The sequence below is a fragment of the Pagrus major genome, chromosome 17 (assembly GCF_040436345.1).
Source record: "Pagrus major chromosome 17, Pma_NU_1.0".
NCBI lineage: Eukaryota > Metazoa > Chordata > Actinopteri > Spariformes > Sparidae > Pagrus > Pagrus major.
The window spans coordinates 17,368,475-17,389,247 of record NC_133231.1 but is presented as its reverse complement, the minus strand read 5'-3'; the positions used below and the strand labels follow the sequence as shown (position 1 = coordinate 17,389,247).

General features: G+C 42.7%; 3 protein-coding genes and 3 non-coding genes across 10 annotated transcripts in view; 4 read left to right on the top strand and 2 right to left on the bottom strand.

Moving 5' to 3' along the window:
- Nucleotides 1–339: 339 nt before the first annotated feature.
- Nucleotides 340–6,126, bottom strand: LOC141012613 (uncharacterized). 3 transcript variants are annotated; one of them, XM_073486134.1, is made up of 12 exons: nt 6,015–6,098; nt 5,676–5,767; nt 4,218–4,251; nt 3,065–3,142; nt 2,830–2,969; nt 2,616–2,741; nt 2,017–2,062; nt 1,849–1,917; nt 1,361–1,758; nt 1,164–1,268; nt 857–956; nt 340–656 (listed from the first exon to the last, which is right to left on the bottom strand). In XM_073486134.1, the coding sequence occupies exons 2-12, from the start codon at nt 5,748–5,750 to the stop codon at nt 613–615; spliced, it is 1,215 nt and encodes a 404-aa protein (XP_073342235.1). In that variant the 5' UTR covers nt 5,751–5,767; nt 6,015–6,098; the 3' UTR covers nt 340–612. The 3 variants fall into 3 exon arrangements, with proteins under 3 accessions (XP_073342235.1, XP_073342236.1, XP_073342237.1); XM_073486135.1 differs by lacking the exon at nt 6,015–6,098 and adding an exon at nt 5,865–5,921; XM_073486136.1 differs by lacking the exon at nt 4,218–4,251 and having other exon boundaries at nt 6,015–6,126.
- tex10 (testis expressed 10) lies at nt 5,498–16,256 on the top strand. 2 transcript variants are annotated; one of them, XM_073486132.1, is made up of 16 exons: nt 5,498–5,577; nt 6,990–7,189; nt 7,291–7,478; nt 7,580–7,906; nt 7,999–8,211; nt 8,352–8,604; nt 8,685–8,797; nt 9,003–9,250; nt 9,515–9,650; nt 10,458–10,627; nt 11,647–11,824; nt 12,589–12,811; nt 14,997–15,077; nt 15,160–15,344; nt 15,458–15,668; nt 15,762–16,256. In XM_073486132.1, the coding sequence occupies exons 2-16, from the start codon at nt 7,007–7,009 to the stop codon at nt 15,882–15,884; spliced, it is 2,832 nt and encodes a 943-aa protein (XP_073342233.1). In that variant the 5' UTR covers nt 5,498–5,577; nt 6,990–7,006; the 3' UTR covers nt 15,885–16,256. The 2 variants fall into 2 exon arrangements, with proteins under 2 accessions (XP_073342233.1, XP_073342232.1); XM_073486131.1 differs by lacking the exon at nt 5,498–5,577 and adding an exon at nt 6,330–6,721.
- On the top strand, nt 14,008–14,080 carry trnat-ugu (transfer RNA threonine (anticodon UGU)). Its single transcript has one exon. It is a non-coding gene; the product is annotated as a tRNA-Thr (tRNA).
- The window catches only part of invs (inversin), a 23,619-nt gene continuing 19,099 nt past the window's right edge, over nt 16,254–20,773 (bottom strand). For both annotated transcript variants that reach the window (XM_073486130.1, XM_073486129.1), the window contains 2 exons: nt 17,015–17,101; nt 16,254–16,932 (listed from right to left, as the gene is read on the bottom strand). In XM_073486130.1, coding sequence (XP_073342231.1) covers nt 16,817–16,932; nt 17,015–17,101 — 203 coding nt within the window. In that variant the 3' untranslated portion in view covers nt 16,254–16,816. The remainder of the gene's footprint in view (nt 16,933–17,014; nt 17,102–20,773) is intronic.
- trnat-ugu (transfer RNA threonine (anticodon UGU)) lies at nt 17,303–17,375 on the top strand. The gene has a single exon. It is a non-coding gene; the product is annotated as a tRNA-Thr (tRNA).
- trnat-agu (transfer RNA threonine (anticodon AGU)) lies at nt 19,746–19,818 on the top strand. Its single transcript has one exon. It is a non-coding gene; the product is annotated as a tRNA-Thr (tRNA).

The window sequence follows — 20,773 nt, the reverse complement described above, 5'->3', positions numbered from 1 at the left end:
CCAACTTTGCAGTGAAAAATCCCAATGACTGTAAACAGCTGCATCTCTGCAATGTCGAACGGGATCCTCTTTAAAACTACAAATCTGATCCGACGGGATGGAATCGATCTCAACCACACAGCCAGGAGGAAACCCAGATACATTTTATAGTGTCATCTTGGGATGGAAGTTATTTGATGCGCCCACTGAAATTTTGCTTTCAAGACCACTTCTGGGGCTGAATTCCGAACCCCCTGGAGCATCTCCCATCATTGTCTAAGCGGCATGGGAACTGAAGAACGTGTTATTAAGGGACTAGTTTAACTGCTGTCACATTTGGAATTAAAACGCACACAAACATGATTTTCCTGATTACTTTTAATAGAACTGGACCACGATGGGAAATTAAAAGTGGTCATACACAGCTGCAGAAAACATGCACATCTTCTGTAAAGTCTTCAATCTTCTGAATAAGTCAAATGTTAAAAAATTTAGACTACTAGGTAGCAACAGAAAAAACTATACCTAAAAAAATGTACACAAAAATAAAGTTTTTTAACTCCTGGACAGTCATGACTGATGTGCACATAAGACGGAGAGATGAGAAGATGGGGGTGTCACATCTCCTGATGGTCATTTGTAATATCTTGGCGGACCAGAAGAGAACCTGGATGGACCTGCAGAGAGACAACATGCACAATAAACCAAAGGGCAGCACAACTGCAACTCCCATTTTGAGTTCAATGTTCCTGTTAATGTTTAACAGGAATTTTCTTTGGTTTCCTCCAGTCAACAATTACAGTTACATGCCTTTCTACATTTGAGTGGCAAATGCATCAAATGGGACGACTTGAGAGGAGACTTGGGGCCTACATACCTGAGAGACCACTGGAGAATCGATCGTTACTGCTTGGCAATCTGGAGGGTGTAGAGGAGAAGCTTGTGGAGCTCATTGACAGACTACTCAGACTAGAACCCTGAGGAGGAAACAGAAGACACAGTTTAGGAAGAGACGATGCAAATTGTGCCAAACACACTTGTAAAAGTCAGTCAGAGTGACTGATACTATTTATAATAATTACATTTAAATAAGTGGGCAAGATCAGATTTAATTTTATATCTTCAACATTTGGTTTTAAATTCAAGATATGACAACAGGATTGTTTTTATTTTCTTCTCCATACCGTTGATACGCTCCTCAGTCTGTACTCCATCAGCACATCTGTTAGTTTCTGTGTCACCTTCAGCACCAGCTGTGCGTCACTCTCATTCTCTATCCGGAAAGTATCCTAAAAACACATTTTAAGAAGTTATGGAATGAACAAAACAACACTGACACCTTACTTGAGGAGGAACCTTTTGTTTGAAATGAGACATGTACCAGGTAAGTGAGGAGTGTATTAGGAAGACTGCCACTTTCTGGAGCTGCTCCCATCAAGCCTGGCCTCTCCAGAGGCTTGTCCATTGGTCTGTTCATCAAGCCACTCCCCATTGGGTTGGGTCGGTACTTATCAGGATACATTCTACTGGGGCTCTCATCCAGTAATCCACTCCGTCCGAAGCCATCTCTTCCACCACCTGGTCCAAAACCATCTCCAGCTGGGCGATGACCCATACCATCTGGGAAAGGTCTTCGATCCATACCAGAGTCATGGAAATCTTGCCTGCCCGGGTAGCCTCCAAAGCCGGGGTCCCGGAAATCTCCAACTGGATAGTCAGAGAGAGGACCACCCTGAGGAGGATACTCTCCTGGAAACCTCGGGTCAGAGAACCTGGGACCTGTGAGATACATGGTCATTAAATTTAAATAGACATACGGTAATTCAATAGAAAACGGACATACATGCATCAATAATAAAAATGACTTACCAAAGGGTGGTGGTCCCTTTAGTCCCATCCCTGGTGGTGGTGGAGGTTTGATTTTAGGAGCAGCAGAACCTGTGCAAGAGGAGAAGACATGCAAGACTTTCACACTTCACACAACCAGCCAACAGGAAATCTTCTTTTACGGAACTTATTCATAACAGAGTAACTCACGGAGTCCTTTGAAAGCAGGTACATCATAGGGCTCCTTCAGAATCACCTAAAAACCACAAGAACAGAAAGATGTCAAATCCTCAATCATTATGTAAAGCCAGTTCAGATATAAAATTTTCAGGCATAATATAAATTTCTTTAATTCAGAATTCTTAGAAAATGTATAATAGCATTGCTTTGAAGAAACCACTGCCTCCTCAATCATTTCAATGACACAGTGAGGGTTCAGTCAAAAAAAAAAAAATGCAGGCTTGTCCAGCAAAGTAATAAGTAATCTGTTCCTAATGTTTGCAGCAATACAAGGCAAACTTACAAATACCTACAATTCCTCATAGGCAACATTATAACTTAAATGGCAGAATCAGTAATAAGCCTTCAGGTTATAGGATATAGCACTTAAAGTGGACCTCCAAGAGCATGCTTAATTGTCTTGTGAGTAAGTGTAGCAACATTCTCCAGCAAACATCTTCTTAACAGAAATTCATTTCCAATGATCATTATATGGAAGAAAATCTTGCCAATATCACCATCTTTTTGACTAAGGAGGTTAAACACAAGACTTCTGTGCCACTGCTAAGTGATGTGTGCCTGACGCTCACCTTGAGCTGTCCCCTGCCCTCTGTCTTCTCCACCTCAGCTGCAACTTCTTTAATAGCCTTCCTTACAGCAGGGTCTTTGACGGCCGCTTCCTCTTCATAGCCGACCTTGTCAGGGTGGACCTTTTTCTGTGCACAAGGCAGAGAAATATACGAATATAGAAAGTAACTGCAACAACACACCTTTGAGGCAAACTAAGAAAACTACAATACTCACCAAGTATCTGAAGCAGTGTTTCCAGCCTTTCACGTGGGCAAGCATATCATGCTGCAAGCGGGACACGGCACAGAGTTTGCACTGGTAGTGTGGGGGGACAGATTTACTGGGGCTGCGGTACTCCCACACATACTGAAGACCTGTAGACACGTGATGATCATTGGTTATCCATTTCAATATAGGAAGAGAAGGAGGTCAAATAGATTTATGTGGGGAAAATAGCCCTTCTGCTTACCAATGATACACTCTGTGACCTCCTTCAACAGTTTACTAAGACAGGGCATGGTCTGGATAGATGCCCCTTTGCTGAACACTGGGAAAACACAACAGTGATGAGCACAGAGCAAAAGCTTTTATAATGGTCCACAAGTGAAATACAAGTGAGATAACAAGGTTCATGTCCCACAAACTCAGCGAGCCACTTTGCATTACATTTCTGGGGAGAAACCGGTATTGTAATCATAGTAAAGAGGACACTGAGGTCAATAGTGTGTGTTGTTTTTTACACTATTTGCAGTGTCCAATTAATTTTAATCTGCCTGTATGAATTCAACAACCATAACAAACCCAAACTCCTTGTTTGCTTTTGAAGCCTGGGGGAAGAACAGGAACACAAGTTCTCAGATAACCCCCAAATAAGGCCCGAACTGGGCTGCAAGGCACCAGCTCCTCCATTGCCTCTCACTGTGCCAAACATCAGAAGTATCACAGTTCTATCTCGCACTAATGAAGCAGTCCAACTGCGAACGTGCGATAAAAACCCCTGTATAATTTAAAATACTCTGGAAAGCAGGTGACGTTTACTCGGATTAAGGAATAATGCAATGGACACATTATCACTCAAGCCAGTGTAGCACAGGCAACAGAAAAAAATACTGCTTCCAGGAGTTTCAAAACATTTCTTGGGAGAAAAAAAAGTGTTTTTACAACCATCATAGCACAAAAAGTGCATTAAATCTCATCAGCAGCCATCGCAGACACATGGTTGTATCACTGTATATCTCGCTGTTTAGAGACCATGTGTAGCCGCTGCTAATGGACTAATGGAGCACCGGGTGCTGGCCTTCAATGTAGCAACATCTTAGGAGAATGGATTGACCTCTATTTCTATATTTATTTAAAACCATCTTAAGGTGGAAAATTTGATTTTCTAAATAAGAAACGTGTGGCAAGATTCTCAAATGGTTTTGTAAGATAATTTCTGCAGTGACAAACACTGATCTCAAAAGACCGAAACCATAGATGGCACCACAACAGCCTCCATCTCTGAGAGTGTGAGTCTCAACTCAGAGTGGTGAACACGCCACCACCCATGACATGAAGCAGGGAAATCAAGTTCTCAAGCTTCAACTCTCAGCACTGGCAGAAGCTGTGTGTAAAGGACTTACCTATATCAGCAGAATGCTGTCGCTGCTGCTTTCTCTGTCAATGGAGGGAATAAACCCACATGAAGGAGAGAGACACATACAGGCATTAGTGACAGGATGACACTAAGCAGAGGACTGAACTCCTCGTCCATGTCCGCCACACGATATATGCCATAGAGCATTTCCTCCTTCTCCCTGACCCCTGCATCAAGCAGCGACAGTCACAGAGACAAGATTATAAATGAAGTCTGGACACAGTAGTCAAAATTCTCATTAAATGAGAATGTACAACAGCAAGAAAGAGAAAAAAGAACAGAAAAAGTTGATACATGCTAGGACACAAAAGTGCAATATGTAAATATGTGGCCACATTACAGAACATTGAGGTCAAGACCTCAGTATTTCCCCAGGAGAATGAAACTGAGATGTTGCACAAAGTCTGTAGGTATTTTGCCTTCAAACCCAGTGTCGGTGTGTTTTGGAGCCCTGAATCCAAGTTTGACAGATGAAATCAATGAACAAGATATGTGATGACTAAAAATTCACCTTCCTCTGAGGAAGAGAAAGGAGGAGAGTGATACTTCATACAAATAAGGATGTAGTTCCTATTATTTTTTTATAGCCTGAAAGTGGCAACTACCTAGGCTGAGGGCACCTGTCAAACAAGAAAACATGCTCCCAAACATACCCATGCTTCTTGCCTGAAGATGATCGGCAAAGGAAACACACAGAAACAAGCAGCGAATCACAAGGGAAAATACTGCGTGTAGCTCATAAAGATATCTGAATAAAGATTTACAAAACCCTGTGTGTTTTATGAACTAACTTGTATGGCAAATAGACAAAGTTTAATAGTGGAATTTCTTGCACTGAACCTCATTTGTGTTTAGGAATCACTGCAGTGAAAAACAAACATTTCTGGGAGAATCCCTCCAAGTACCTTGCTAAACATTAGGCCTTTTTGGCCTTACGGCACTCAGAAGTAAAAACTGAGTGGCCTGTCATTGGATATTGGTTCAAAGAACCAAGGTCACACTGAAAGCTCATTGTCAAACCTGCGAAGAAGTTTAAGCAGTTTCAGAAACACTGAAGAAATGTTTGCATTGTGAAGCCGACAAACTGGATTTTGCAAAACTGGTGCTAAGAAATTCCTGTAGGCCACAACAGGCCACATATGTGAGACCCAGACCAGTAAGGGTCTTCATAAACCGGTTCAAAAACAACCATGCCCGAGAGCACAAAGGCTGGCACCAAGACCACCTGGACTCCTGCCGCCTGGCTCGCCAACAGGCATCACAACAGCCAGCGTACAATATCATTAGTGTGAAAATAAATGAAATCACATGTGTCCTTCATGGAAGATCAGGACCAAACACGTGAGGTAATACGAGTGTAACTGTATTCATTTGTAAGTTTATAGTAGTGTATAGTTTGTCGAAACCACGACAGGTACAACCTAAATGTAATCGCGTTACTTACCTTGAGATTTTTCTTTTGATTCGACTGCGGCCCATTTTTTGGTGGAGTCTGGTTGACTGGTGCCTGAGCCTCCATTTTCTCAGTTTTTTCCACTGTGGAAAATCATTAACATGCCAAATAATTAAAGAGTGAGACACGCTTTCATTAGCTTAATGTTGATGATTTATTATCTCATCTGGATTCACAGACATTTGTTAGCTAGCTACTTGTGCAGTTTCGTTTCACCTCAGGCCCACACGAGCCTTACGCTAGGCCAGTTTTTGACAAAATTACTGTAGCTGTGAAAGCGCCAAGTATCATGTATGTCCACTAGTTAAACGGTAAGATAATGTTCCTCACCTGATCTTAGATATTTTAATGCAAACTCCAAGTTCTTCGAGCACAAGTTCAGGAGGACGAACTAGCTCGGATGTGAAAAAACACAATGCCGACAGCCGCTACAGGGAGAATGGGCCGCAGTGCCTTCGCCTGTTTAAAAAGACGAATTTAATGTTATTTTAATTCTGCGCTTTACGACAGAAGTGAATAGACTCTCGTACCTAAACTGAATAAAATTAGTCAGATGTAATGGTGCACTGACAGACATTTCGAGGGAATAACTTAATATTTCTAAGGCACTTGTGCGGACAACTATGAGGTGCGTTCGTTTTGTAAACCGGGGTTTACTGTAACACCTTGCTGGAGCAATATCGAACAAGGTATTAAAAACATTCCTATTTCCAAATACACTCAGGGGCAGCGTTTGTATTTCATTCTTAACATTTATAAATGAGTGCGTAAAATATCTGGAAAAAACCTCTGTATATTCAGTCATAGAGGTGTAATATTGTAAGCCCCGCAGCCGTTAGCGCATGTAACCGTTAGTAAACATGTACACACACGGCCAGAGGACCCAAGGCTTCAGCACGAGATTGAATACAGAATATTTTTCTTTTTATATGCATTTATAATTGTTAGCAGGGGGGCTAGGCTTTAGCTCTAGTCACCGAGTGAGTGTTTGATGCCGTGTAAACCTCTGACGGTAGCAGCCAAGACTTTTTTCTGTGGTAAGTAAAATAAAGAACTGTCATACATGATACTGAACCGGGTGCGAGACAGCTAGCTACAAGCTAACTGGTGCAGCTGCCCTGTTGTGTTTCCTATGGTATAACATGCTTTGGTATGATTATTCTGGGCAAAAATTGTGCATTTTGTATAGATTGTATGTTTTGTGATGTATGTTTTAATGCTTCAGCCGCCCAGTCCAAATATAAAGGCTATTGTTGTTAAAATCAATACACTAATTCAATCCCATCCTCTCACCTGCACCTGCAGTAGAATAGACAGCAACGATGAAGGCCAAGAAGAAGAAGAGACAGGATGACTTCCAGAAGGTCAAGTTAAAGGTGGGAAAGAAGAAGCCCAAAGCTGATAATGCCACCAACACCAACTTTCGCTCAAAGGGAATCCATCTAACTGAACAGCTGAAGAGAGACACAAGTGGCCCCACCACCCACAGACAGCTCGGTATCAATGTAAGCTCTCCATCTGTGTTTCACATGTCAGCAAACTCACCAGCTTTTTATAGAATATTAAAATGTGTCCTCTTTATCCCCCTTTCCTCCTACTTCACCAGGACCTCCTGTCTCAGCTCCACCATTACAACGCTAATGTGAAGCATAGTGCCTTGTTGGGTTTGAGAGAGTTGCTGCCCCTTAATCCATCTCTGTTAGAGCAGCATCTCTCTCGTCTGCTTTCTGAAGTGGCAGCTGTTTTCACAGACAAGGATGGCAATGTTCGTGTGGCTGCTACACGCGTGCTCAAGTCAGTGAAGCAAAAATATAATACAGCTATACAGTATAAAGAACACTTGCCTTTTGTTTCTTTATCAAATAACATGTGCTGAAATGCCTTGCTCCTTCCAGGTTCATTGCACAGTCTGTGCCTGCAGAGCGAGTGGCTCCCTTCTTCCCCCTCCTCAGTGCCCATCTGTCTTGTGCCATGACCCACATTGAGACAGGCATCCAAGAGGATGCTATGAAGGTCCTCGATGTGTTGCTGGAGCACTACCCTTCTCTGCTAGCAGCGCGGCCTGCCGTGCTTCTCACCAACTTCCTGGAGTTGATTTCTCACAGACAAAACAGCGGAGGAGCCAAAAAGGCCCAGGATGCTAAGGGACGGACGTGGGCGTTGTCGGTTAATCCTAGCAGGGTTGTGACAAGCCAGCAGTGGCGGCTCTCTGTGCTCCTTAGGTATGGAGGCCATGTGCACACAGATTCAGGAGGGATTTGTTAAATTATAATTCTAGCTGCTGACCTCTTGTTTTGTGTCATTTTGACTTCAGGCTTGGACGCTTTCTGCAGGCAGTAGTTGAGGAAAGACCAGTGGAGGAAGGTGACATATTTGACCCAGCTGAAAGAGTGTTTGGCTCCACTGGAGAGGGAAGGATTACACCTCTTCATCTCATTTGGGAAGAGCTCACCTACAGCAAGGTCGGCGTTAAGGTGTATGAGCATTCTGGGGCTAAACCAACTCCACGGTCCACCTTTAGACTCAGGTATTATAGATACAGTACGATATAGGAGGTATAATTTAGGTGAACGTGTGTCATAATAATAACTAACCTTGTTTCAGTTAAATCTAAACAATTATATTTCATGTTTAACATATTCTTAATTTTAATCTGTCATCGTGTAGACCAGATGTGGACCCAGGACCCGCAGTGGGAGAGGGTCTGGATTCAGCTGAGGCTGTTAAGAGCTTTGCAGCCACACTGGTGCCTCTTCTGCTCGAAGTGTGGGTAGAAGCCACCACCAGCGACTGTTCCTGGAACAGCACCGAGGGTTCTCACCTGCTCACCCCAGACGCCATGTCAGTAATGTTCCAGGTGTTGTCTATTCTGCAGCTGCTGAGAAAACTGGCACCGCAGCAGGATCACCGGGATGCACTGGTGAGACAAGGAGTACACTAATATCATGCACTGTTTTTTTTGTACAAGAAAAGATTTTACTAAATGTTTTCTTCGTGTAGGATGCATGGTTCTATAAAGAATACCTTGGAGATTTCAAGCAGCACTTCATGAAAAACTTTCCTTATGGTACTCGGGACACACCGAAACATAAAAAGAAGGTTGATCTTAAAAGGTAAGGGCCATGAGGGTTCAGTTAATCATTGTTATGCACATAATGTGAGAGGTGAAGAAAATAATTACAAGTTGTGGCATGGTGTGTTTGATCAAATTAAAATTTTCATGTTTTGATCATCACTGTATAAACTACGTAGGATCTGTAACCACACCTACTGTTTTGAAGACCTAAATGAACTGTAACTAGTATAACCGTCCTTTAGGAGTAAGCAGACTGCAGCTGTCCCAGGACAGACAGTCGAGCCTCTGGCCCTGAACATCACACTATGTCAGGTCATGGTGTCCCTCAGCCAGAGGCAAGGACTCGGCAGAGAGACAGATGGAGACTGGCTGGCGCCTCTGAGGACATTTGTCCAAGACACTCTGGGCAGTGGAGGGAAACTGAGCTACAGGCAGCTCCACATGCTGCTTGGTACAGTGTGGAAGATGGTGTTCACTCAGAGGAGCAAAAGTAAGCAATTGTTGTGTATGAAGTGAGTAAGTGAATCTGATTTTAATAAACACAAAAGCAAACTGAATGGATTAAGGTGCTTTATAACAAGATTATGGGTTGGTGTCGGGATAGTAGTTTGTAAACTAGAAGATATTGGGTTTCTGACCAAACACTCTTTAACATCGATTACTGTTGGAATACAGAGCTATTTAACACTAATTTTAATATAATTTATCACCTACTGCAGCTTTAATATCTGTTTGTGTGTTTGTATTTGTGCAGCAGTGACAGAGGACCTGTTGGCAGCTGTGCACGTCTACTATAGACAGATGCACCTGACATTACAGACACGATCTCTGCTGCTGTCTTTCTATAGCAAGCTCTACCTGCAGGAGCAAGGACAGACACACATAGCAAGGTAAATTCAGCAATTGTTGCTGCGACATGTGAGATCTTCAAACAGGACTTTTATACAGCTAAATGATGTAACAATAATGGCAGCAGTAGCCCTATATTATAGGGCACCTGTTTTAAATAAGAAATCGGATTTTTATTATCAAAAACTCAGCTTTCACTACAGGATTTGAGTTGGGAGGAATCATTTTTGAAATATTTTTTAGCAGATGAATGTTAAATATTTAGTTGATAACAAAACTCACTACCACTTGAAACTACCAAACCTTGTTAGCAGTTATTAAAGCTATGCATCATAGATAAAATGAAGCTTGTTTATGCAACCACACTACTTATTTATCACCTAGAAATCGGTAAGAAATTATTTTGGGTGGGTTGTTTTCGAGAAATTTGACATTTCCAGAATGTCCACCGTGCTTTGTCCTGTAAAAAAAAAAAATTGTAAGCACAGACCAGTGACTGCTGAGGGAGTAGTTTGCTCATCCAATCAAGTGCAGGGAGGGTTTTTTATGCTCATGTGTTGTACAGTCTACATGAAACAATTCATCCCAATAATTCTAGTTTTTGTAAATAAAATGGATGGCACAGAATTTGAATCAGTGTGTTCTTAGCCTCCTAATTATGATTGAGGCCTATAAGGATGTAACAAATCCAGATTTACACATTCAGTGAGATGCAACAATCTTCTATGAAGGACCAAAACCTTCCATTATGTCTTTAAATCCATATACATTCTTATTTACTGCAACTGTGGCTGCAATTTAATTCACGTGCACCTCTGCATGTTATCCCACTGTCTGTCCCTCTGAAGGAGTAAGGTGCTGTGTCGTTGGTTGGCAGCTCTTCCTTTGCAGTTGTCCCAGCTGGGCCACCGTAACCCTGCCCTCTCTGCACAACTCATCCTGTCCATCCAGGCTGCCGCTTCTCGAGGACACAAAGACCTGCTGAACAGTCTGCAGACACATGCCTGCAGGCTCTACGGTACACACACACGATTAGAGAGAAAAACGAAGAGACAGTGTTGGTAGATTTTGGGGCAACTTGTAACAGAAACGTTTTTGGGATGTCACATATAATCATTTATATTAAGACAATTATATCACAACCAGGTTTTTAAAGCAAGTTGTCACCAACCTGTGGCACCTCTGGACACACCCCAGTCAGCAATGCCCGATCAGATGTTTTCCATTGACTGGAGGCTCTAATGAGGGTGTGGTAAGAGGTGGAAAGTTTGAAACTTTAATTCCAAAGAGATTTGTAGTAGTCTTGAGGACTAGGGACTTGTCTTGCTCTTTATCTGGATTAGTAACTGCTGTTCCAAGATTCAGTAAATGCAAGCCCTGAGTTTAGATGTTTCTTATTTCCAGCGCTGAATTAGTGAAAAATAAATGTATCTATACTATGTGGAAAAATATGTAATTATTTTCTTATGCATAAACATTCATACAATGGTCAGATTACTGAAGAGAAAACTGTTACTAAGCCAAGAGACCACCATAGAATCCCTAGGGGGCGCTGAAGCTCCATGTTTCCAAACCCAGACAACTTTGTAAAACTGAAGTGCAACCAGAGGCAGACAGCTGTAATGAGACTAACCCACTGCTTTGAGGATGGTCAGATAGTTAGGCTGGTGTGTTACAGAAGGGGGCCAGGAGAGGGGGGGGGCAGCGATCGGATAGAAACTGCCGCAGAGCCAGCAATTCACCATCACAAGACTCCTTTTGTCTGGGGGCTTCTGACATCAGCATGTGCGTCAGAGACAGACAGAACACCGCGCACACACACACACACACATTATCTGAGCCCTCACTGTAGTGGCTCTGCCTGCCTGTCTGTCTCTTTTTTACTAGTCAGAACATAGCCTGGTCTTCCTGGTATCGGTTTAATTTTCTTGATAAAGCTTTATGTTATATCCCCAGAGGGCGCAGTGCATTGCTGTCTTTATGTAATTACATGTGGTGTGTGTGTGTCTGTGTTTGTGTGTGCGTGTGTGTGTGAAGATCCGGAGGAAGGAGTTGTGGTGCTGCTCCCCGCAGAGTCCCAGCAACGAATGGTGCAGCTGCTCTACTTCCTTCCCAAGATGTCTCAGCCCCTTCTGGCCAATCTGAGCTCCTGCTGCACAGCTGGACGAATCTCAGCTGGCCTCGCTGCCTCTCTGATTCGTATCGTACACCTTAGGTGAGCTTTAACTCGCCATACACCTGCAGGAGGCCACATTAAACTTACTGGCCTGTGTGTGTATGTGTGTGTGTGTGTAAGGAGAGATTTTTCCAGCACTCTAGCCTGTCACCATCAGATGGCAGTATTACACTTTCACAGATGACTTCCTGACATTTTATCTGGTTTCTTACCTGCCTGTTGGCAGGTGCTGATGTTGGCGCCCTGTACATTTGATATTTAACTTACTGGTGACAATAAATTATTATTATTATTCTGTTACGCACCCGCAGATTACCTAACCCCATAGTGGTGTGCGTGCATCTGTGTGTCTGACCTTTTGCTTGTGTCAGTGGGGCAGTGTTATACAAAGTTTGAGCGTAGGGAGTGCTGAGTTCATACGGGATGTGAATAACGGGTGTAATACAAAGAGCTCTTTGGGAGGCAGGAATGCAGAAAGTCGTCATGGAGTATTGAGAAGACAGTTCTCTGCATGTGCCTCCCGGGCTTCCCAAAACACACTTGTTGTTCACATGCATTTCCTACCATTACAGATTTATCCCTTCCCTCAAGACAAGGATGGATTTTTCATAACTATGTGCTGTTACAAAGCATTCACAAAAACAGAGTAATGCTAAGAGATTACAATAAGGATTGCATGAGCAATATGAAAATGTTACTTCAAATTTGATGTAAGCATTGAGTCCATGAAGTGTAATATTCTGAACATGGGCTTAAATCACAAGCTGTAGAAACATTTGATTCTCCATTTTTATGTTCTCTAGGTCATCTCTGAGTAACTGGTCAGTCGGGAGCCAGGAAGCAGCTCTGCAGGACATTGACTACATCAGCTTCCTGTTCTCCACCCTGACGGGCTTCTCATCCGACAAGCTCGCTACCCTGCAGGACGCTGACGACGAGAGCGTCCTGCCTCCCTCCCCTCTCTCACCCCTCAGCCTCTACCCTACCCCGCTGGAGCAGTTCACACACCACTGGGATGTTGTTGAGGTGTGTTCACTGCACATCGTCTTTTCCTACACCTACCACAAACGTTACATACATTCCAACTCTTACAAACTAGGAGTCTAGGAGATGAAGAAAAGACGTTGTTTTGAAAATTGAAAAGTGTTGATATTCTGGACACAGCTGTGGTCTTTCAGTCCCCCCTGGTCCCACTATGTCTCTCATAAAGAGCTCAGAGGGTGGAAGCTTTATCGTGGCCACTCCGGCTGAGAGGGGAACCTTTATCGCGTTGCGCAGGTTGGAGATGCGTGGTTATCGGGCACAGCGGATATGCACAAATGCTAATGAGAGCCCATGGCATGATGGGAGTGTGACATTTCTGCGCAGAAATTACAGTTAAATGTAACTATGCCCTGGGGCAAGTGTGTGTGAGTGTGTGAGCAAGTGGGGGGCTTATAATCACTAATTCAGCTCCTCAATTAAGCCCTCAGATCCTGCCTCTCTCATCTCCCTGTCTGAGTCAATCACAGGCAAGTGGAGGGAAGGAGGAGGGAGGGGACACATGGTGGCGAGTGGGGTGGGGCGGGGGGGCATTAAGGGACGGACTGTGTCAACTCTGGTTCGACTAATGAGACGGGATTGTTTTTAATGACGGCGAGAATGCCAACAGGTGCACCATTGTGACACACACTGGCTCGGACTCACTCCTGCACTTCAGGACACACACACACAGACCTCAATTTGATAAACGCTAATGAAAAATTTGATTTGGATTTGAAGTTAATGAGGAAAAGCTGAGCCTTATTTTTCACTTTTAAAAAGTTTGTGGCAGCTTCTTAGGCCTGAAAACCATCTCATCTCCATCACAGCGAGAATTAAATTTAGATGCTGTTTCAGTGACTCTTTTGTTCGGTGAAAGCACGATGAAGTGAATGCCTCACACTATCCAGACAGGAATGTAGAGACACTCTCGTTGTCTTTCTTATGCTCTAATCCTCTGTATATTTACAGCAGTAATGCATTTCATCTGATAAATGCAGGTAAAAGTTCAATCAACATTCTGCCATTGTTTATGTCATAAAACACTGTAGATTTCCCAATACAGATTTTGAGCAGTTTCAACCAGCTGCTGCTGCATAACAAAGCTCTCTCCTGTAACCAGTTCATCTTGTCTGTTTCCACAGACATAACAATCCAAGGTGTTGTCTTTAAATTTGCAAGCTGAGGTGTGCCTAGACATGGGCTCTATAGCTCAGTGGTTAGAGCACTGGTCTTGTAAACCAGGGGTCATGGGTTCAAATCCCATTAGGGCCTAGTTTTTACCTTTTTAGTCCTTAGCGGATACAAACAAACACCTGAAACCTCTAATCAATTATTAAAGACACTCACAGGTGATCCACAAGAGGTAGTTTGACAGATTTAATACTGCTTGCATTTAGATTGATGTGTGAATGTCTTCATGCATGATTGAACCTGATCACATCAGAGAGCTTAAAAATGGTTTCTTGGTAACAGCGTTCCCACTTCAGCTTAGCATTTTCAGTATGTGTAGTAATGGTCTAGTATTGGAGGAGCAAATGATTGGTACATTTTTAGATGTATCAGCTTCCTATAACCCAGTGGTTCCCAATCTTTTTCTGTGGGGCCTCCCTTTTATAGACAACAATAGTTTTAAGCTACCCACCCCACCCATACACATACGTCTTTTGCTTGCAAGCTCCTGTAAAATGTATTTTTAACATTGTCTGTAATTAATACAGAACTGCACCTTCAGTGTGACATCTCAGTGGACAAACTAAATAAGGAACAACTTACTGCATCATGAGTCTACGGTGTAGCAGTTTAGTGAAGTGACTCAGTTGACTACTCAGCTGACCACAGTTGAGTAGCTGTTTTTCTAAAGAAATCCACAGGCTTCCCTTTGTGGTTCTGGATGTGTAGTCTCCATGACGTGTCTTTTTCGGCTTAATACTGTCTAATAAGCCAGTTTTAGAACTAATAATTTGAGACACAGAAAACACTGTGGTTTCTCTTCATTACCCATCATTTTACTGGTGAAGCTGAGGGCGGGATATGCCTCATCATATTTTCTTGCCTTTGTTTTGTATGGTAGCCTTCCCCCCACCCAGAACTCTTTAAATCTCTCTCTTCTTTTGTCAGCATAAATCAGTGAGTTCTATTGAAAGAGAAAATATGTTTGATCTTGTTAATTTAACTGTGTCATTCTTAGGAAGTTTGCCACTGTCTGGAAACTCTCGGTTCAAAGTCTCAATGCTTTGACATCCTGCAAAATGGCATCTGCCAATACCTGGTAAGAAACTTTTTTCTTTATGCAGGATAAAATAAAAAGAGGACAACCACGGTACTGAAGAAGCAACCTGTGTATGTTTCAGACTAAGTTGGGGGTTGTTCCGGACAGTATGGCGGCAGGGCTTCTCAGAGCTGTATCCAGATTACTGGACCTATCCGTCCTGCCGATAGAGCCCGTGGTGCGCTTCTTGTCTCAGTGCTGCCTCAGCCTGTTGGCTCTACTGATCACTCTGCAACAGGAGTTACCTGCTGAAACCAATCACAAAAGGTGTGTGTCGAATCACCACAACCATTTTCTGATCTGTCTTTGGAAATGATCTCCTGTTGATACCAAATCTTGAACTTTGCTGGATTTAAATCACCTTTGTTTCACACTTTCAGGGAGGCAATATGGGGCGCTTGTGTGTCAGCGCTGAGCACCGTTCCTCGCCTGCTGAGAATGGTCCTGCAGTTGATGCGTGTTGGAGATGTGAACGAGGAAGAGCTGCCCCAGCTCGGACAGATCCTGTCGATGCTGCTTCAGCACGCGCCGCTCCACAGCCAGCTGCTGGCCAACGCCGCTCTGCTCCAAGAGATCATTCAAAACCTCACGGTAAACACGGCTCAGACATGGGATGGATTTTAAGGTTTGGATGGAAAGACGGTGTATGTCAACCTGATTTCTCTCTGCATGTGTGTATTACAGAGGTACTCCCGCGGTCCGACCAGGGAGCAGTGGTTGACAGACTTACTCTACTACTACAGCGTCACTGTGGCTCACAGCTCTTCTGCTCGTCGGGGAAACATGGGCCTTCGAGACATTTACTGACCGACGCACTCACCAGACCCACCTGGTGTGTTCCAACATTTTACAGCCTCTTTTACCAACCAAACACTCACAGAGCTCTGTAGGGATGAGCACATACAACAGAACTTTCAGACAGGAATACAGTGAAGAAGTGTCTTTTCTTTTTTTATTCTGTGTGGCAACGAATTCCACATTCTTCTATAAAGAGCTCAATTTTTTCTGTATCTTAAGCTGCCTCTTTATTGCTTCATTCTTGGCCTGGTAATTATTTGTAGGAGTTTTGTTGTTGTTGCTGAACATTGTCCAGTGCTTACTGGGGACACCTGCCAACTTTTGATAAAAACAAAAAAAGCAAAAAAAAAAAAAGGCAAAATAAAGTTAAATCCAAGCTGCCTTTTGTGTCAATTTTCATTTATTAGTTATAAAGCAATAAAAACCAACAAACATGGAGGTATAATATAAATCTAAAATTACACAATATGGAATATTTTTGTGCAAATGCACAATATTAACGTAAATAAACTGCATAGTTAAGACATACATATTTCTCTTGAGAGGGAAAGCACTTATAGACCAAACTGTTCTGGGTGTGTGTGTGTATGTGTGTGTGTGGGGCTGCAGGTGGGCTATCTGTATGACCGGCTGTTGATAGACTGCCTCATTCTCCACAACAGGAGGAAAGGTTATCTCAGTGTGTGTGCGAGAGCGACGGAGAACGAGGGAGACGGCGTGTGTATGTGTTCCTTCCACAATGGATGAAAGGTTATCTTTTACACACACCATTTCTGTAGACTTAACCCCACCCCGTGAGGTCATGGTTCTGATGTCATATGGCTTAATTTTAGAAAGCTTGGCACATTGAGCGAACAATGTGTGTAGTAATTCTATAGAGGTGGAGGCGGCCAGCCAGCTGAGAAAACATCAAAGAACATGAAGTGTGTGTGTGTGTGGTTTCAATGTTTTCCCCGGCCTCTGGTACCCTGTCCAGCACTATGAGGTCTCAGGTGGTAAGAGTACTGCTTGGCTTGATTCATGGCATCAGTCAGGTGCACACAGTCTATACCGCTCACTGGAAAATAAGACATAAAACCACCTTTTTAGTGACTTTGACTTAATTTAAACTGCCTGTCTGTGTACGTGTGTGTACTTACACTGGCTCTGGGTGCGTAGCGGCATGTCCAGGAGCAGCTGAGACTGAGAGCCCCGAAGTGAACGCCCTCGTTTGGCCACAGAGTTGCCTAAAGGACGGCAGAGAAACAATTTTGTACGATCTTCATTTAGATTTGCAGGTACATCCTTTGAACAGTTTCAACCAGTTGGTGATGCATAACAAAGCTCAGGACACTCCTGTAACTGGTCCATCTTGCCTGACTTCATAGCCATAGTAGTCCAGGGTGTTGTCTTTTTCATTGCAAGCTGATTTTACCATGTTTAATAAGGGCTCTATAGCTCAGTGGTTAGAGCACTGGTCTTGTAAACCAGGGGTCATGGGTTCAAATCCCATTAGGGCCTGATTCTTACTTTTTGGTCCTTTAGTGGAGACAAACAAAGACCTGAAACTTCCAATCTATACTTTAAGACACTCACAGGTGATCCACAAGAGGTAGTTTGACAGATTTAATGCTTCTCTGCATTGACTTTCATATGTAAAATCTATTTTACTAAGAATTATTTTATTTTGCTGCAGTACAACAGAATAAACTCCCTGCATGTTTGAACCTGATCACATCAAGAGCCTTAAAAAATAGCTTCTTGGTAACTCGTAGCTTGTTTATGTTATGAAGAGAGCCCGGAGCATGCAGGGTTCCACAGTGCAACTATTTGGGTCGCACATGCGCCCAAAAATCTGTCAAGTGCAACTCAACGTTTTCATTGATTGCACCTGTGCACCTGATTTTCAGCAAGCACTTTGAACATCAGCACTTTTAAACTTATCGCAATTTCTTGTTGTGTGTGCCGTGATTTGAATGGGGAAAAAAATAACACATTTATCTGAACTTGATTCCTGGTTTCAATCATTTACATGATTTTTTTTAAGAAGTAAAATTAAAATGTATTATTGGGTGCACCTAAATTAAAAAGTTAGGTGCACCAGTGCAACCAGTGTGAAAACATAGTCTATGGCTCTGACATACAAGCATTGCCACTGCAAGTCTAGCCTTCATTTTCTATCTGTATTCACTTGTTGCTATCAAATAAAGGTACAAAACACATAAAAAATAAACTTTACATTTAGGAGACACTTTTGTCCAAAGCAACTTACAGAATTTTAATACATTCATACACTGATGGCAGTGGCTGCCATGCAAGGCTGACCAGCTTTTGGATTCAGTATCTTGCCCAAGGACACTTTGACATGCAGACCAGGGGAATCGAACCAGTGACCTTCCAATAACAAGATGCTGGCATTACCCCTGAGCCACAGCCACCTTTATCATGTTTTAACTTGCAATACTTGGAATGCATTGGAGAGGATTGTTTTGACTCAACAAATCACGAAGCAATTCTTTGACAAATGTAGTTTTGTTGTCTGTGATGCAAAAATATATTACACTCTCTCCATGTGTGCTACTTTAGATACGTGAACAGATATTAGAGATAAAGTTAATAACAGACAATTTCAAAAATGGTTTATGATGATTAACGGAGCAGTGTGACCCAGTCCAGGGCTGTGTGTCACAAGTGTCAGAATAGTACGAGAATGAGTTTCATGAATGTGTGTGTGGCACTGTGTATGTATATGTGTGTGTGTGTGTTTAGTAGATTGCTCTACGCAGTCGTCTGACATTCCCCCTGACAGCTCTGAACTTTTCACAGTGCCAGGACTGTCAGAGAGCGAGAAGGAGAGAAAGAGGGAGGTGAGGTGAGAAGGGGGAGGGGAAAACCACGTCAGAAGGTTGGGATGGAGCGAGGAGTCTGGGGTACAGGGTGTGGGTCTATCTGTCTGTCTGTGAGCGAAGACGCCGTGTGTGCTTGTATGTTTTGGCGCGGCAAGGTTTCTGCCTGTTCTCCCATCATCACCTGGTGATGTGTGATGAAGGTCAGGCCTGTCTGTGGGGCGAAACCCTACCGGTTCCACACAGCCCACCAGGCTGATAATGTCCTGGTATGTGGGCTGAAGCATCATCCAGACATTTACACTAGTTCCTGTTCACGTACAGCGTGTTCTACACTGGAATGACAACTATCCAGTTTTCCAGCTTCTTCCTTTAATCCCACTAAATCCAAGTCTGTTTCAAATCTGTTTGTAATTCAAGAGCTGTGGCTTCAATTAAGATGGAAAGACTTCCACTTTGAAGGATAAATCAACACTAGAACATTCTGTTGCTCTTTGTGGGTTGTAACTTAAAGGAAAAGTTCACCCAAAACTGAAAATTCAGTCATCATCTACTCACCTCTGTGTTTTGTAGTCCATTAAGAATTTCTGGAGCTTCACAGCAAAACAGCATTCTCCTAAAAAACTGGAGTAAATGGGGGCTCATTTTAAAAATATTAAAAAACATAAAATGGCTCCATACAGCTCATCTGAAGTAAGCCAAGTCTTTGGAAACCCTGAGATCCAAAATTGATTTGAAAGGGTATTTTAGTGTCGAGGGTGTGAATAACGTCTTCAAATCAATTTAGGATCTCTGGTCTTCCAGAATCTTGGATTATGCTGTATGGAGCCATTTTATTAAAAGATTTATCGTTTTTTGGTTGTTGTTTTTTTTAATTATCTTAAAACAAGTTCCCATCTACTTCAGGTGCTTAAGAGAATGCTGTAACGCTGTTCTGCTGTCATGCTCAGGACACTCCTGTAACTGGTTCATCCAGTTGGACTTCACACCCATGGTTGTCCAAGGTGTTGTCTTTATATTAAACAGCTGTTGCTCTTATAAATATGGCTCTATAGCTCAGTGGTTAGAGCACTGGTCTAGTAAACCAGGGGTCATGGGTTCAATTCCCATTAGAGCCTAAATTCTTACTTTTTACTCCTTAATGGGCACAAACAAACACCAGAAACCTCCAATCAATAAGTAAAGATATTCACAGATGATCTACAAGAGGTAGTTTGGCAGATAAAACATTGTTCGGCATTTAGTTTGATGTGTAAAATGAATTTACAGCCACAAATTGCTTCTTGTGCTCTCTATACTTTTCAACTTAAAGGAAAAGTTCACTCGAAAATTTAAAATCATTCATGATTCACTCACCCCTGTGCTGATGGAAAGTTGGGTGAAGTTTCGTAGTGAACAAAACATTTCTTGAGCTTCACAGCAAAATACGTTGCAGCATTCTCCTAAACAAGTGGAATAGATCAAGCTACCGCCAAGAGCGCCAAGCTTTGAAGCCGACTTTCCTAGTGGCCAAATCGTGTAATTACATTGCCCCACCTTTTCCCATAAGCTTACATTGTGAAAAAAGTGGCTGTAAAATGATGGATATTTTTTTAAGAGCCCAGGAGAAACGACTTGATTCACTTTCAGAATTTGAGCTGTTTGGTCCAATGACATTTCAAAAACCTAGAAGAGCCACAAGATTAAATCTTGTTATCCCTTTTCACAGTAGCCGGCTCGGCCAGCGGAAGTCTATGGTGCGCATGCTCTATTGGACCCACAACATGGAAGATCCGGGTATTTCTACCCACGGGAAGTTGACTTAGTTTTTTGGCTTTATGCGAAACTGAGCAGCTCTCATGGAATAAACAAAACTCCGCCTCCGATGCTGTATCCAGATTTTCCTTCTAAAATCCGTGAATTAGATGGGGAAATGTTTTAAAATGTAACAAAAACATCTGAAAAAAAACATAAAATCTTTCCATAGAGCTCATCTGAAATTAAACAAGTCTTGAAGCGAGAGATCCCAAATTCATTTGAAAAGCAATATTTAAACACTTACACAAGCCTTAATCTTTGTGATTTGGGGTCTTG